General features: G+C 45.0%; 2 protein-coding genes across 6 annotated transcripts in view; one reads left to right on the top strand and one right to left on the bottom strand.

The window, feature by feature from the left end:
• LOC144149522 (protein Daple-like) overlaps window positions 1–8,712 on the bottom strand; it is a 58,424-nt gene extending 49,712 nt beyond the window's left edge. For all 5 annotated transcript variants that reach the window (XR_013318327.1, XM_077681132.1, XM_077681133.1 and 2 more), the window contains exons 1-3: window positions 8,528–8,712; window positions 2,364–2,452; window positions 1,958–2,063 (exon numbers count right to left, since the gene is read on the bottom strand). Coding sequence is in view for 4 of the 5 variants with exons in the window: in XM_077681132.1 (XP_077537258.1) it covers window positions 1,958–2,063; window positions 2,364–2,452; window positions 8,528–8,575 (243 nt within the window). In the remaining variant the exon portion in view is untranslated. The remainder of the gene's footprint in view (window positions 1–1,957; window positions 2,064–2,363; window positions 2,453–8,527) is intronic.
• A 190-nt stretch (window positions 8,713–8,902) lies between these two features.
• LOC144149524 (2-oxoadipate dehydrogenase complex component E1) overlaps window positions 8,903–16,123 on the top strand; it is a 34,075-nt gene continuing 26,854 nt past the window's right edge. Inside the window, exons 1-8 of the mRNA XM_077681136.1 lie at window positions 8,903–9,609; window positions 13,389–13,503; window positions 13,589–13,724; window positions 14,537–14,647; window positions 14,795–14,906; window positions 15,009–15,106; window positions 15,917–15,980; window positions 16,045–16,118. Coding sequence (XP_077537262.1) covers window positions 9,495–9,609; window positions 13,389–13,503; window positions 13,589–13,724; window positions 14,537–14,647; window positions 14,795–14,906; window positions 15,009–15,106; window positions 15,917–15,980; window positions 16,045–16,118 — 825 coding nt within the window. The 5' untranslated portion in view covers window positions 8,903–9,494. The remainder of the gene's footprint in view (window positions 9,610–13,388; window positions 13,504–13,588; window positions 13,725–14,536; window positions 14,648–14,794; window positions 14,907–15,008; window positions 15,107–15,916; window positions 15,981–16,044; window positions 16,119–16,123) is intronic.

The raw sequence follows: 16,123 nt of genomic DNA, 5'->3' as shown, positions 1-16,123 counted from the left end.
AAAATTCCTAGAATAGTGTTTACGAAATTAACTCTCAACTGTACTCGCAAGCAAACAGCAGTTCACACCAAGCTAGCAGGCCTTCCTTTCCATGCATTGGTTGAGCTGCTTCTTTGCCATTGAAGGTGCACTGCTATGATGGCAAAATGCGGAAATGTCTGTGTGCTTCAGCTCACATACAGGACACACGAGGTAAAATTCATCTGCAGCTGTTTTTCAGTAGCACACTTTGCGTAGACACAGGGCACAGCTCAGCTCACTGGAACACAACTTTTAAAGCCTCTGGGGCGGTATTCTCGTAACTGTCCCTTTTGAAAACGTCCCTTTTGCGTCCCTTTCATCGTGACGTACTTCCGGTTAAGCAGTGGGCCTTTGATTCAAATACCGTAACTGTTCTTGCAAACGCATTTTAAATAGCTGAAACCGTATCAGAGTATCTTTCATGTGTTCAAGCGAACCAACAATAAGGCGACGAAAAATTGTCTGCTCCAAATCGTCTGCTCCGAGTAGCCACGGCTCATAGCTCCGCCGTGCTTGCATGGCGTCACATCCGGGTGTTCGCTTTCAGCCAATCAGGGCTCGCTCAAAAGGGACACTTTTGAAAGGGACACAAAAGGGACAAAACACGGGAATACCGCCCCTGGTAAGACAAACAGGCGTTAAGTGGAACAGATTTGTTTATGCTGGTTGTGTGCAGCATGCAACAAGTTAGCGTAACATATTTTAGCATTCGTGCAATTTCTCAGTCCCCTAACCGCCCCCCTAGAATTCTAAAATGTGCACTTGTTCATATACTGAGACACTTTTGGGGGAAAAAAAAAAAACTCCCCTGGACCTTACTGCTTTATTGCTTCCTAATTTCATGCAACCTTGCAGCATAAACAATAACGGAGCACACATCAGAACAGAGACACATGCTTCCACTCTTTTTTTTTGCAGTCACCAAATAATTTTTTAAAATGCCCGATAATCAGGACACTTTCTCCGCAACCAATAACAGAACAAGCCTCTTCCCCCTGCCCACCTTTTTGCACCGTCTGGCAAGCCTTCTGCAGCTCTCATAAAGTCTGAAATGTCACCTGTCGACCGTACTCCTTATGCCCTAATCATACATTACAAAAGGGTGGAAAGGGGGGGCGGTAGGTAAGAAAATAAAATTGAAAAGATGTTCCAAATGCCATGAAACATCACTGCCGACAAGTTTCAAAACACTTGCTGAATTTAGCAGGGTATAACAATAGATAAGAAGCTTCGCCAACCCCGCAAGCGAAACCGCCAGTAATAAACTGATAATTCCACCCACATAGGTTTTAAATTTTACCCCCGATAAAGCCAATGTTTTCAAACTTGTCCACCGAAACAAAGAGGAAAAAAGTGACGAAGAGGTGAAAAAAGTAAAAACAGAAAACAAGAAATCAATTCAATATCAAAATACAAAAACTTAGGGATGCCGTGGGCGTACTTTACACAACTTTAATGATTGCTACATTCAATTTTGTTGTCCTTTCTACGGCATTGCAAAATACCTGATTATTGAGCATCGACACTGAGGACGCGTAAGCTCGGTGCATTGCTTGCGACAGAGAAATAATTATTTGGCAGTTGATAACAGCAGAATCAGCAGTGGCCTGGCCCCTCCTCCCCGCATATGCTACGTACGGGTTCAAACTAATGAACCACTTGCTAGTGCTCATGAGCACAGCTACCCTGGTGTCACGTGAAGAAAACGCCCACCAGAGAAGACCACGCGAAAAGGGAAAATAAGCAGACGATGCGAGGCACACACTGCCAAGGTTATTCATCCAGGCAACGGTAAAGCTGATTTCGGAAAAGAGGAGCAGAGAAATGTATGTGGAGTGTTATTGGGATGCATGGCTCTCAGGTGCCTGGACCCGTGGCCTCCAGCCCGGCCAAGCCAGTGCTTGGTGAACGACGTTCACCCTCGACCAGTGCTCACCTCGTAGAAGACCCTGATGTTGTGGAGAAGCATGTTGAGATTCCTTAATCTGGCAGTCATGTCAGTGGCTGGGTTTATCACCCCGGAGTACATGGGATGGGTGTCGCTGCAAGGGCACAGAAGACAGGGGCACATCAGCTTCGTGCAAGGTATCATCAAAAGAGGAAACAACAATTTCGACTGCTTTTTTTTTTTTTTAAGTATTCCTCTGCTGGGCACTACAGTAAAAACTCAGACATGCTATTCAGGAAGTCGCAAAAAAACGCATTATTTCAGGGAATGCAATAAAATATACCACTGACACGGCAGCTTAGCTGAAACAATGATTTACAGTGCAAACACCCAGAATAAAAAGTGGAGCATGCTCGACACTGCGCTATGAGTAGCAGGACCACACGCAACTCACATCTGCAGCCAAACGGTGTGCAGAAAGACACCATCACAGAGTTGCTTGAAGTCCAGTGGCTTTCCATCGTCATCGTAAAATGTTTTTACCTGCACATAAAGGGCATGGAATTAGAAAGACAACTCCCAGTTCACAAGGCTCACCATACCAACAAAGTCGAGTATCATGGCGGCAAAACTCAGCCCTCCTTGATCAAACTTTGGGAAACAGCAACTTGGCTCAAGTAAGGCTTCACGACAGCTTGGTAACACTAACCGAGTGAAATCCTCATTTTGCCATTTCAGTTTCTCACTTGCTTTTGCACCTCTTTAACATTGCTTCAGGAATCTAGGCAAAGCTACACCAAGGAAATGATTGCTCTATGCAACCAACAACATTTCGAAATATAGCCAACACTCATACTGACAGCATGAAAAATTCCTGCAGACCAACAAAGCAGCTCCCCCAAAATGACAGTAAGTACAGCTTCTAGAATGCATTTTCTCCGATTGCCACAGCTTGTTGGAAACACGAATGGCGGATGTAACCAGAGAATCTCCACAAGTGGACAAGCACCCATCTTAAAAGCATGTTGTGGCTACAGAACACAAAATACAGAGTAACAGCGAAAGTAGAAGGCATCATTTATCACTTGAAAATTGCACACCATTCCCAAAGCAGATGAATCCAAATCTATTGGCAATGGCCAGAACAACCAGCTTTGGCAGGGAAGCAAGCCCTAGGTATTGTATTGTATGAAATTGGCACAAATGATACATTGTATCGTATGTGCCAATACAAGCTAGAAGGTTTATACGATACAAGGTATGATACAAGGTATCATATGTGCCAATGACAGCAGTAACAATGTTGGGATGTGTACCAAGCTGTGCACAGGCTGTTCAGGTGCTGAAAGTCACTGTTGGTTAAACTGTCAATCCAATATAAATAGTTATCAGGTCTCATTCCCCCCTGAAGTTCTTAGGGCGGAACCAGACAACCGCACTGGTGAAATGAGGATTACCGCAGCAAGCATGGCAGTGGTTTGACAAACGAATGGATGAAGCAGCTGCCAGAGATCTCACAGCATATCAGTGCATTCGTCTAGTGTCTCCCACTCAGTCAAACGTGTACACCTTCCCACATGATGAAAGGAGGTCTAACATGCCACAAGCTGCCATGAATTGTAGAATTATAGAAACGAGACTATCATACATAGGCTCATTTTTTTGTTGTTGCTGTTGTTATTCTGCAGGCTCTTCTGTTCTTTTCCTAACTTCAGGGCAAATCATGGCCACCTTATGTGCTGCACAAAATACAACCATGAGTTGTATCACTAAGCTTTGTTGTTAAGAGCAAGTTAACCACTATTACATGAGGGAAAATTGTGCATTTTTTTTTGCCTGTTCATAAGCTAACATTTGCCATTTCTTAAAAGGGACTAAACTGTACAACTAGGAGCATACAGATGTTTGAAACGCAAAATGCTTCTATTTCCTGGATGAAGCTTGAGCTGCACGAGTGCTATGCATGCTCCAACATTACATGCAATAACAGGCGGGGTTAACTACACCAGAAAGCCCCCACCTACAGCACAAGCCCATAAAAACAAAAGAAAGTGAAACCTATCCTGCCTTCACAAGTTATTTTTTTCTTAGTTACACTGCCAGCTGAAAACAAATACATTAGACATATTTAATAGTTCTGCAGGAACAAATAAACAAAAGATATTATTATTAAAAATATGTGATGCAATTATCGGTTAGCTTTCAGTACTTACTTCAGAATATTGATATTCACACATCATTATACTTTATCTGACTGCCTTTGGCCTCCTTGATTGTGGCCTCCTTGATTTCTTTCTTCCATGCATCATTTGAAAATGAGATGAGAAAAAACTCGTGCAATTTTAAATTGCTTTAGGGTGGCTAGAGGTGTAAGGCAGTAGCTTTCTTCCTGACCTGGGGACATACTGACGTACTTGATGAGGGACAAACCTGCATTGTCTGTAGTGCTTAAACTGGCTAAGGTTTGCATTTCAGTTGAAAAGGCAATGCAGACAGAAAAAAAAACAGTCTCAGTTGTCCACGCATCTAAATTTATGCTAAATAAGTCAAATCACTCGTAACAGCCTAGAAAAATGTAGTAAATGCAACGAATGTACTTGGCATAGTCCGCTTCATACAGTGTTCGTACAATAAAATAAGCCACTGATTACATGACACCTTGCCGCATTATTGATTATATGCAACCCTAACAAGGATGGGCTTAGTGCAGGAGAGAGAAATGTACTGAAGAAGAATTGATAACTGGGAAAGTTGGTATTGGTTGAACATCTTGAAGGGCAGTGCAGAAGACAAACAGACAAGAAAAGAAAGAAGACAGGACAGAGGAGCTAAACTCACAACTAATCTGAACCGCTCCACAAATTGAAAATCAGTTACAACATTTTCCGGGTTTGTGCGCAGTTTGCAGCTTTCACTTCATGTCTACAATCTGACATCATGGTGTGAGGGGGCATGAATTTGGTCATAGCATTTATGCGCTGCGTTTTGGGCAAAATTAGTTGCAAGTTCAGCACCATCCAGCCTTCTTCCTTTTCTCGTGTGTTCATCTTCTGCACTGCCCCTATCTTCAGCAGGAAAGAGGTGCGAAGTTCTGTGGCAAAGGCAGAAGACATGCTTTCTATACGTCTGCTATTGACCAGCAATCATTTTGTCATTGCATCACATAATTGATTAGAATGACCCACGCTGCCCCGTTGCAATGCGCACTAAGTCAACAAGTAGCACATGTCTCTTCGTCATTTTGTGACAGTACAGCAAAGACAAGACCAGAATTGAAAGAAAGGCACTCATGATGTAAAAACAGCGCAAGATAAACATGGAGAACTGGGCGTGTTGGTACATAATCTAGACAAAGCAGCGCAAAAAAGACAAAGAGATACACGACAAGGACTGTGCTGAACTATCAACTGGTTTTATTTCGAAAGAGACACAATATACAGAGCATCAAACTTAAGTTTTATCTCCGCATGCGTAGAATATTTAGTTCTCTCTCAGACAAGGTGATAGAGGCCATGCTGACGCATGCCTCACCAAGCATTAAAATTCATTCTGATTCAACAATTTCACGTGAGAGCCGTGTATTGTAGTGCAATCCTTGTCGCGTATCTCTCTCTGTCTTTTTTTTTTTTGCGCTGTTTTGCCTAGAGCGCAAGATACACACCGACAAAAAAGAAGAATGACGGCCCAGCACTGACAGATGCCACAGTTTTCGCCAAACAAAAAGACTAGCTAGCACATCAGGGAAATTACTAAACCCGTTCATATTAGAATTAGTGCCATGCTGTCGTTCCTCTTTTTCTTTTGTCTTTGTGTATCTTGAGAAGTGTTTACATCATGAATGTGATAACAAACTAGTCCCAACCAGCCATCATTCCAAAAAAAGGCAGACCATTCTCCAGTATGTATAAATTTACCTTGTGCACCTGTCTTCACTGGATTGTACACCTGTGCCAATTCACCCACTGGTTATACATGCTGCTGTGCTTTTGTACCTACGAAGCTCATAACTAAGAGAATGATGCTCCAGTCTACACGACTTTATGACCACCCCGGGTTTCAGCACCAGAAAAATTTGGAGGAATCAAACCATGTGAATGACCTTCCGAGTGCCAACAAATCGACTCCAAAGCACGCCAGTGGAGTGGGCTCTCCCTGGTCTCACTCAGGCCAGGCACTTTCTCTTTTTATTCAGCACATGCTTTCCCAATACATTTTTTTTTCTTTCCATAAATGTTTTAAATGTGGTTAAAATGTTCGCATAATCAAGTTATAAAGAAGTTACAAAAACAACTAGTCATAACAATGCCACTTATTGTTTGGCATTGCTCTGGTTTCATTCTATATTTCCTTGTAGGAAAAGACACACTAGACCAAGTGGGAGATCAGTTAACATGAGCTCTGTTACATTTTGGCAAACCACTTCCATGTTTATAGCTTTCCTGTTCAGTCATAGCAAGCAACAAACATGAAAAAAATGTTGAAGTTTGGCTTCCACATTGCAAGATGCATCAGCAGCTGCCATACACTGCTCGGTGAAATGCATAGCTCTGACTATATCCCGATGTTAACAATATCATTGGCACACACACTACCAGGATGGCGAGTGGTTCACTACCCTTTTACTTTCATCAAAATGTGCCACTGATTTTCCAATACAGCTTACTTGGAGTCAGCATTGGTCTGGCCTCCCTTTCCCATGCTCTTGCCCGATTTGTCACAATGACACCTCACCAACCAGCCAACTTGTTCCTACTGCTGCACTACATAATCTGTTGACACGTCTGCTTTGCCAACAACTTCTGCCTGGAGTGAAGGCATCTGCGGGTGACTGGATACCAGTTAGGAACTCAGCTGTCCAAGGCTGGTTCTGTACGAAAGCTTTCTTGGACCCGATGGCATCATGCGAAAAACAAAAGCATTTCCCCAAAGACCCGTTGCTCGACCGAAAAGCTCTGATAAGATGTCTGGAGACACGGTGCGTGCACGAAACTGGGCTTCCATTGTGTCAACAGGGTCACTTGAAAATCAAGCAAAAGGAATGTTTCTAGATAAGAAAATACACGCATCGATCACAAAGAAGGAGTACAATAGTTTACCTTTATCTCATAAACCACGTATCGGCATACATTTAGATCGTAGATGTGTTCCCTTAGTGTGCAAAAAGTCATCGCAGCGGCTCATTCTTCATTTGCAATTTGGGTCTTGGAAGGTTTGACATTCGGTTGGACGCACTTTTAGTGAACGTTTTGATGTGCTTTTGATGCACTTTTGATGTCAGAAAGCTCTCGAGCTTCTCTCTCAACTTTCTTCAGGAAGGGTCGGTAAAGTTTTTTCATTATCCAGCACTTGACGTAAACCCATCGATCGCCATAAACTTAAACCATGGGCTGGGGAAAATGTTCCCTGTGTGGAGCCATGCCGCATCCACCCAAGCTGTGGCTACTTCAAGCCACCGAAAGAAAATCAAGAGGTCTCTTTCATTTGTCATTTGGACTGCTCAGAATCGCTCCAAAGCAGTGGCGTATTTCATTTGCTCATAGAACGTCTGTGGCGGGAGAAGTTTTGGGATGCCCAGTAACTGCTCAAAGCTGCTATCGACAGGTAAGTAGAAGAGACCAAGCGGCTGGCAGTGCGCGCAACTCCGCTTGCTGATGCGTGAATACCGCCGCATCCATAGCGACGGTCTACCGAAGGTCAATGAAATTTCACGGCACTCATGAGTGGATTCAACTGCAGCGTACTTGGTTTATACGTGCTCAAGAGAGTGCGCGCCACCTCGTTGGCTGCAGTCTCGAGTGGGAAAGATTCATCTCTACGGCGGTGATGTGCAAGAAGACAGAAACGGTAACCGCCCCAATTACTTTTCGCTAGTTATCCCTCGGTGCTTTTCTGGCCAGGTCTGCCCCAACGTGCGTAACTACGATGAAAAGACGTGCTGCACGACCGAGAGTTCACGCGGATCGCACGGTCGTGAACTATGAACTCCAAAAAAGGCGTGATGGTCGAAGATTCGTGATGACCCGTAAAGGCGAAACTGCAGTAAACGCGAACGGAAGCAAACTGCCCAGAGAGACCTTGTCCGTGTCATCAACGAACTGCTGTAGTCAACTAGGCAAAAAGCGCCCTGGTCGCATCACGGGCAAAGATGAATAAACAATGAAAAGAGCTCCGAAAAGGAGCCATTGTTTTAATTGTTCCACGTCGGACAGTAGATCCAGTTTCTCTGGAGCACATCTCGATCGGATAGCCCCACCACGGCGTTCTAAAGAAAGCAGGGAAATGCAGGCGTGCGTACTTCTTTCAGCTGCTGACTGTACTAACTCACGCGTTGATTAAAAAAAAGAGGAGAAAGAAAAAAAAACGTGCTTACGGCGACATAAACAAACCCGCAACTGACGCTAAACAATACAGCTCGGCACGTTCTTGTAACTCACAGGTAGCGAAGTATCAAATTATTCTACTATCACGATGTGAGTACGCGATCTCATATAACTGGGGAGCTGGTTCTCGATCTTAAGCGATATATTTTTTTTCAACTACTTGAATTATTTTCCCTTTAATCGAGCAGCGCCCGAGAGTCGACCGTGGGAAGGCCCTTGGCAAAACTAGATCACTCACCCACGCAGCTAGAGGAGACTGTAGAAAGCTCTCTTCGCCATTAGCCATTCTGAATTAGCGCTGTTTTCTCACTCTTTGAGCTTATATCGGTGGAAAGCGAATGTCAATTTCGCCTCTTTTTGCTGAAACTGCAACGCCATCGTCCATGTTGGCTGAGGGACTGACAGCCAGCGCCGCAGCGGAGCCAGCGGTGCTGCTGCTGCCGTTCGCTCCCTGGGAGAGGAGGAACCAGAAGTGGTGTTGCGTTGGCTTGGTGCCAGTTGCTGCGATTGCTGCTGCGCTCGTTTAAATTTTGTTCTGGAACCGTTATAGCGCTGTGATAGGGTGGAACAAAGGCAAGGATAGCAGAAAAAAAGAGCGGACGGTCTCAACACTGATTTTGGCTTCTTGCCACAGCCGACAAAGGGTAGCGGTCACAGAGCAGGTAACGTTTCCGCGAGAACGAATTCACATTTCGTTTAGTCCACACGCCGGTGGTTCTAAAAATTCACTTCAAGTGAAAATTAGTCGCGAAAGGCTTTATTTCGGGAACTCCGAAAGCTGCCGAGGTCCGAAGTGTGCAACCGCAGACGACGCACGTGGAGACGGCACACACGGCGGCCAGACCGCGCTAACCGCAAAAGCTGTACAGACAATGGGAACCTGAGACGACGACGACGAGCTCAGGCTCGGCCACCAGAACCCTCACAATGCAAATAAAGATAAGGGCGCTGATAGAGGTCTGCGGCACATCTGAACCGGACAAAAAGCGAGAGCGACGGCTCACCGCTGCGCGCTCCAAGGACGCGTCTAGTGCCTGCGAGAGGGAAAACGACCCGTGTTGCGGTTGCGATCGCCGGCGCACTGGCCGTGTGACTTCGAAGCGAACGCGTCCGTACGGCCGAAAAAGAGGTCGTTGACGCCGCGCTGGGACTCCGCCGAACTGAAAGTGTCGGAATGATCAACGATAGCTGAGTGACCGGACATCATGAACCGATTCGTGCGTACGCGCCTAGACGTGGCAAGCAGACGTTTTCTGCGATGGCACGTTTCCAGGCTTCAACGAATGTACTACTCCGGCGGGAAGGGATTCTCCAAAGATCGTACGTAGTGCAGCCGGCAGTCATCGCGCTGCGGTGTGCTAGCATTGCTATTATATAGTTCAACAGGGGCCATGGTGGGGCTTCAACTTGCGGTCAGTATTTTGCATATGACCAGTATGACCGCTCACGCGACCTTACCGCCCACTAGCCACTAGCGCGCTTTTTATGTTTTTTTTGCGCGCGGCCACAGGTGCTGCTTCAGTCGCACACATGTAGCGTGTCTTTGAATCACGCGCAAATTGTGTTATGTAGGCGCTATACTTGTAAAAATATTTAGTAAAGCACGCGCAACTTTTATGCCCACTGCCAGTTAACGTGCGTGTATTCAATTACGCATAAAATATTTCTTAGGAACAGTCGCGGCAGTAATTGTACGGCGGGAATAGCAGCCTTAAAACTGGTGTTCTTCACATATGGAAAATAACTGCAAAAGAAAAAAAGTGATAAAGTTCCGCGGAACACATGTGCAATCAGGTTCTACACCTTGTGGCCTGCAGAACCACTTTGATAATGCACTATAGTTTAAATGACTTGGATGTTATCGGCTCCCCTATTCCCTCTGTTTTGCACCTATGAGGCAATGATATGCTTGCCAAAGTGTGGCGATGCTTTCTTTTGCTTGAAAAGCTGGCCCTTGCATCGAAATGTCTGATGTAGATGCATATACAGCTGGACTGGGTGATTTAATGAAATAAAATGTCGAGGGAATTGCTGCTGCTACGTTTATTCTGTCAAACAGAGTGTCCAAAGGCACGTCAGACGTACCCTGATACCAGAGTGTGCTGGCGCATTGTACGTACCAGGGACTGTATTCTATCGCCGTGTCTAAAAGTACATCAGACGCATCAGGATCCCAGAGGCAAAAAGTACTTCGGAGTTAGAAATTGCATTTGAATAATTAACAGTACTGACTCCGGCTAGTCAACGAGTGGAAGCGGTTTTGCCTGTTGTGTTAAAATCAAGACAGACTGCTCTCTCTTTGACTTGTAAGGTGAACAGCAAGACTGGAGCGCCTCTGGACTGCTCAGAATATATCAGCGTGGTTATCTGACGGACCTGTACTGGCTACATTTGATGTTTCTTAAGACTCCCAGTTCGGGGCACGTTTGATTCCCGCTGTGATTCGTGTATGCTCGATATAGTTTAGCTTTACATTTAGCCTCCAAGATACTGGTACGCCCAGTGTACCCTCAAAGGGGCCATGAAGATGAAGTACAACTTTGTTCCATTTGAAAGAACTAGCCTGTGGTGACCGTTGTTAACTCACTGAGCTCCACTCCAGCCACAAAAGACGTTTCTACCGAGAAAATGCAATCAATATTGAAACACTTTCAAGTTTCGCATTACAGTGACGTACCCGCCGCGGTCGCTCAGTGACTAAGGCGTTGCGCTGCTGTGCGCGAGGTTGCGGGTTCGATTCCCGGCGACAGCAGCCGCCGCTTTTCTGATGGAGGCGACAAGAAAAAATGCCCGTCTGCACGAGATTTCGGCGCTTGTTAAAGATCCCCAGGTGGTCAAAATTAATCTGGAGCCCTCCACTACGGCGCACCTCATCGCCTGCGTTGCGTCGTCGCATTAAACCCCACAATCAATCTGCATTACAGTGACGTGTTATGGGCAGGAGTGAAGTAATATGTGCCCTCACTTCAAACTTGGTTATCAGCGTGTTAACTGTGTGTTCGCATCCAGGTGCTATGATCAAACAAAACTAGGGGGCTCCACTACACTCGCCCAGCCACGTTTCTTGGCAGTGGCGTAGTTTGGCATCTGCCAATTGCACGAGCAAGGTTCTGTGACGTCATCAAGACGTTGCCGGAAAGTGGCTGGGGAGGGTCGCCACCACTGCATCTGTTTTCCCTAATATTTCGGTTATTTGTTTTAAGTTTGTGATAAAATTCGCATCATTGTTGTTGGGACAAGGCAGTCGTTTGAATGGACCAAACTTGTATTTTGTCTTCATGGGCCCTTCAGGCAGATCGATAGAATCTCAGTCCCGGGTACATCTGACGTACATGCAACGTTCGGAATGGGAGTGCCTGTGATGCACCTTTACACAAAGTGTTTGCCGTGAGTGCAATTAAAATGCATTCAAAGGAGGGCAAATAACAATGAAATTAATCTTCTAAGCAGCTCGACATAACTGCTTTTCTGGCATTGTCAGTTGAGTCCTGTACCCGCACAATGCAGTCTTGAACACAACTTTCAAAGTTTGTTGTTACCAACAAAATCAGTCCTTTTGACATCCATAAAGCAAATGTCGATTTTTATAACTCCTTCTGGACCATTTTTTGTGTTTTTTACTCTAGGCCTGTTATAGCTTGTGCGCATGCTTTGGTGTGTGAAATGTCACAGGTAATCTCTGCAGCAACAAAAATCCGCTAAGGGGACACTAAAGACTGAATGTTATTTTCTTCTAACTGAATCGCACCGTCAAGGCTCCTGAGGTCTTTTATTTCTGCAGAAAACAATGCTCTGTTTATTTAGAAATAAATCATTAAAGCTGTCGTTTTCTCTTTTAGTTTTCCATGATGTAAAAAGATCATGTCACATTATCAAGAGAGACCGTCTACAAAGTTGTTCAAGCAAGGGCAGTTCTGCCAACTAGGTGGATAAGTACAAAATGCTCGCGCAATTTATCAGCTCACGGCAAGACACTTCATGGAGCCGATTGCGCCAGTAATCTCATCTTTTCTGTTCGTCGTAGCATACAGACAGCGACAGTAAAAAAGGGGCAATGGCTCTCTTGCGTTCACCTGCATATATGTTCTGACTGTACTTGTACGACAATACATGTGACCAAAATTTAAACTGGAACAAAACTTGCCATCTGTTCTAGTGAGAAAAAAAAATGTGCTTGAAAATGTTTAAGAGCCAAAGTTTGTGTCTGTTCCTGCCTTACTGTTCACTTAAAAAAGGTTGCTCAGGAGCTTAACTAATTGTGTTTCAGAATGTGCAACTTGTGATGTCACAAATCGCAGTGCAGGACAGTGTATGAGACGATTATTCTTGCTCCAGCTTTTGGCCTTTTATTCTGCAACTGTTGCAGCCACGAGTGGCATATTTGTATTCGTGGCAGTGTAAGCTGCCAACAGAGGCCAACTTAATTTTAAGAGATCGGTCCAAGATATATGCTGAATTTAGGGGCTGGCGGCATTTGTTGTATGTTCTATATACAGGAGGCTGGGTTCAGGAATTGGTGTGCTAAATTCATGCAATTTATAAGCGCCAAGTCAGAAGGCAAAAGCAACAGCTTAAGACATCATTTTGTTCTGTATAATGATTGGGAAAATAAAAATTCCCAAGGATGAATATGTATACACATTCCAGGCAAGCATGGCACAAGATTGAATCATGACACACCCATTAGACCTTTCAAGACTGTTGTTTTTCAATCGTCATTTTTTCCTGATGTTATAGAATGGGAATAGTTTACCACAACACACTGTTAATGGTGCAGATGGGGAAACTTTCGATTGTGATCAAACTTGATGGTTAGCCATTGTTAAAGTGTGGCAAAATATACTTTCTTGTACATGCTTATATGGGAATGTGTGTGTGTGTGTTTTTTTTTTTTCACTTTTATAATTGTACTTAGTATTGTAATCTCTCTTTGTTACGATCCTAGCATCAATAAAACAAAGTATTACATGAACAAATAAATAAATCAGTAATGTCAGGAGTGTTTTGCACTTTGCTAGACCAGCCATTGTGTAACATGACACCATGATGGATTTAAATTCCAAGGATTTCAGTTGTAATGTGCTCATTTTGTTTTCCAGTCATAGATGCAGCTGCCAAAGAAGACCCCAGGCTTCATGGTCTCGTCAATGCATACAGAAGATGTGGGCACAAAGTTGCGAATATCAATCCTATCGCCAGAACATCAGCAGCAGCGTAAGATCAAAGTTCTCATCAGCATTAATCGTAAGGCCGATCGTTAGCACTTGCTTTAACTGCTCACTACTGTTGCTCGTTCCAGCCACGTCCAAGACCTGGACTTGCAGACGCACGGTCTCACACCGACAGAAGCCATATCTGGCAGCAACGTCGAAAACATTGTGGAGAACCTGAAGGCAGCCTACTGTGGCCCCCTTGGTCTGGAATTCATGCACATGGTATGCAGAATTCTTTATCATCAGCTGGTTGCTGCCCACCGCAAGGATGTCTCTCCAATGGCTGTGTCAGCTGGATTCAATCTTGATCACAAATGTCCTGACCTCTTGTTTCTCCACCTACTTTTCTGCCTGGCGCTATCTGTTATGTCAGTAAACGGGGGTCCGCGGGCCCCAGGGGGTCCATGAGAGCAATTGAGGGGTCCGCGAAGCCTCGCTCAAAACGTTTCTCTCCGCAATTCTTTCCTCGATTTTGCCAGCACTTGCTTGCTATGCAAAAAGGTGGCTTCACCACATTATACGTACGTTAAGTTTCTCCGCACAGCCCATTTTGCACAACACGTGCGCTATGAGAAGGAAAACGAGACACAGAAAAGGCAGCATATAGGTGTTTATAAAACTTCTAGATTAGAGAGCAAATTAACATTATGACACACATTGTCAATAACATCAAGCTCAAAAGTCTGGAATGGAATAATTGTGTGGGCGACGTAAGCTGCAAGTGCAAATTGTTTGACATTATGACCCCGATCAACATATGCTCCATCGTGGGGTCCCCATCACTTTCACAAGCCCACAAGGGTTCTCCGGAGCAGTCATGGAACCACTGTGTTATGTCACATGTGTGGTCCACCTGTGATCTTTATGTCTCCCCAACAAGATTTGATCAAAGATTTCCCTGACATGTCTATGCTGTGTAATATAGACCTCCTACTGCAAATCGTTTTGTTTTCCTCATGCTTCTCCACAAAGATAGAATATTTTGCCACTTTCTGTGCCTGGTCTGCATGTAACGCTTGCCCTCTGTTTCCCAGGAGAAGGACAGGAGGTCCTGGTTCGCAGATCGCTACGAGAGCCTCATCAACGAGGGCAGGCCATCTGTTGAGAAGCGAAAGAAAATAGCAGAGATCCTGCTCAGATCTCAGGTAATGTGTGATTTCCGTGCTCACTTTGTCATGTCACAACCGTCAGGGGGTGGGATGGTTGCCCACAATCGTTTTCTGCAGTTTCTGTTTAAAGTTGCACGGACCAACTAGCCCAGCATCATGTCTTATTATTGTTTGACCTTGCAGGCATTCGACAATTTCTTGGCGGCAAAGTTTTCCACCGTGAAACGGTATGGGGGAGAAGGTGCGGAGAGCATGATGGCCTTTTTCTACGAGCTCTTCAGCCAGGCACCGAAGAGTGAGCATATCTTTTTACCTGGGGCACTGCATGCCGTTCCCTTCTCATCTTGGGCCTCTTTCTGCAGAGGTGCACTCATGTCGTCCCCGAATTCCCTTTCAGCCGGCGTGACAGACATTGTTGTCGGCATGCCCCACAGGGGACGACTTAACCTGCTTGCAGAGTTGTTCCAGTTCCCGCCTGTTCGGATATTCCAGAAGGTGGGCCTGTGCTTGTTGCATCAAAGGCTGTTTTTATTTGAAGCAATTGCTAAACGGTTTTGGCTGATTGCTTAGCAGTTGTGGTCAATGAGTGCTTTGAAGGCATCACAAATTTTGTCTGAAGACGCAAAGTATATAGTGTTGCCATACCAGGGCGGCAGGAGTCAACACGTGCTGTGGTCGTATGGCGGTGGAATAAGGATTTGGTCAAGTGCCGAGAAAAATGTCTTCTCCATTCAGTTCAGTTGAATGCAGCCAGCCCTGTTTATGGCTCGATGCCGACAGTCTCGGTTACCTTGGCTTTGCCAGCATGGTAAAAATGCATAAAGTTTATTTGTTCTTTTACTAACTCACCCATAGACAGGGTGCTTCACACCACATCTGTGTACCAACTCTATGTTTCTTCAAGATGAGGGCCTACAATGTAAAGAAAATTACCAGACCACAATGAACAGCAGCTTCTCTGAATTGCTGTTTTGGGCTGAGAATCGCAGATTAATTTTTCTTTAAAAGATGTGATTTTAGTTGTCTGTGTCAGCGGGCACTCAGTGAGTTTTTCTGTCTATTTCATTATGTCCGTACCTAAGGCGAAGAATGACAACAAAATATAATTGACCCATTTTGCATGTACCAATATTTTTTTGTTATGACCTCTGGCGTAGCAGGCCTTGCAACCGATGTAGTCCTTCCTTCTTGGAGACGATGTGGTTTGCTCTCGTTCTGTAAGGATGGACTTTTTAATCTTCCAACGTTGCCTCACGACATTCTTGCGTGAGGAAATGTGATACATGTGTTCTGCTCCCTTCTCAGATGAAAGGGATGCCTGAAGTTCCAGCTGGCATCAAGGGTTCTGGCGATGTCCTCTCCCACCTGAGTGAGTGAAAGGAAGGGAAAGGAGGCCGGAAGAGGTCAACAAACAAGCTTCTCTCTTGCCGCAGGCACGTCTGTGGACCTGCCAGGCTACGGAGGTCCCCTGCATGCCACACTGTTGCCTAACCCTTCACACCTGGAGGTACT

Source organism: Haemaphysalis longicornis, unplaced genomic scaffold (genome assembly GCF_048455015.1).
Source record: "Haemaphysalis longicornis isolate Haplotype H1 unplaced genomic scaffold, Haemaphysalis longicornis Haplotype H1 scaffold_8, whole genome shotgun sequence".
Lineage (NCBI taxonomy): Eukaryota > Metazoa > Arthropoda > Arachnida > Ixodida > Ixodidae > Haemaphysalis > Haemaphysalis longicornis.
Note: the sequence above shows the minus strand (reverse complement) of the source record. Positions and strands in the feature narration are given on the sequence as shown.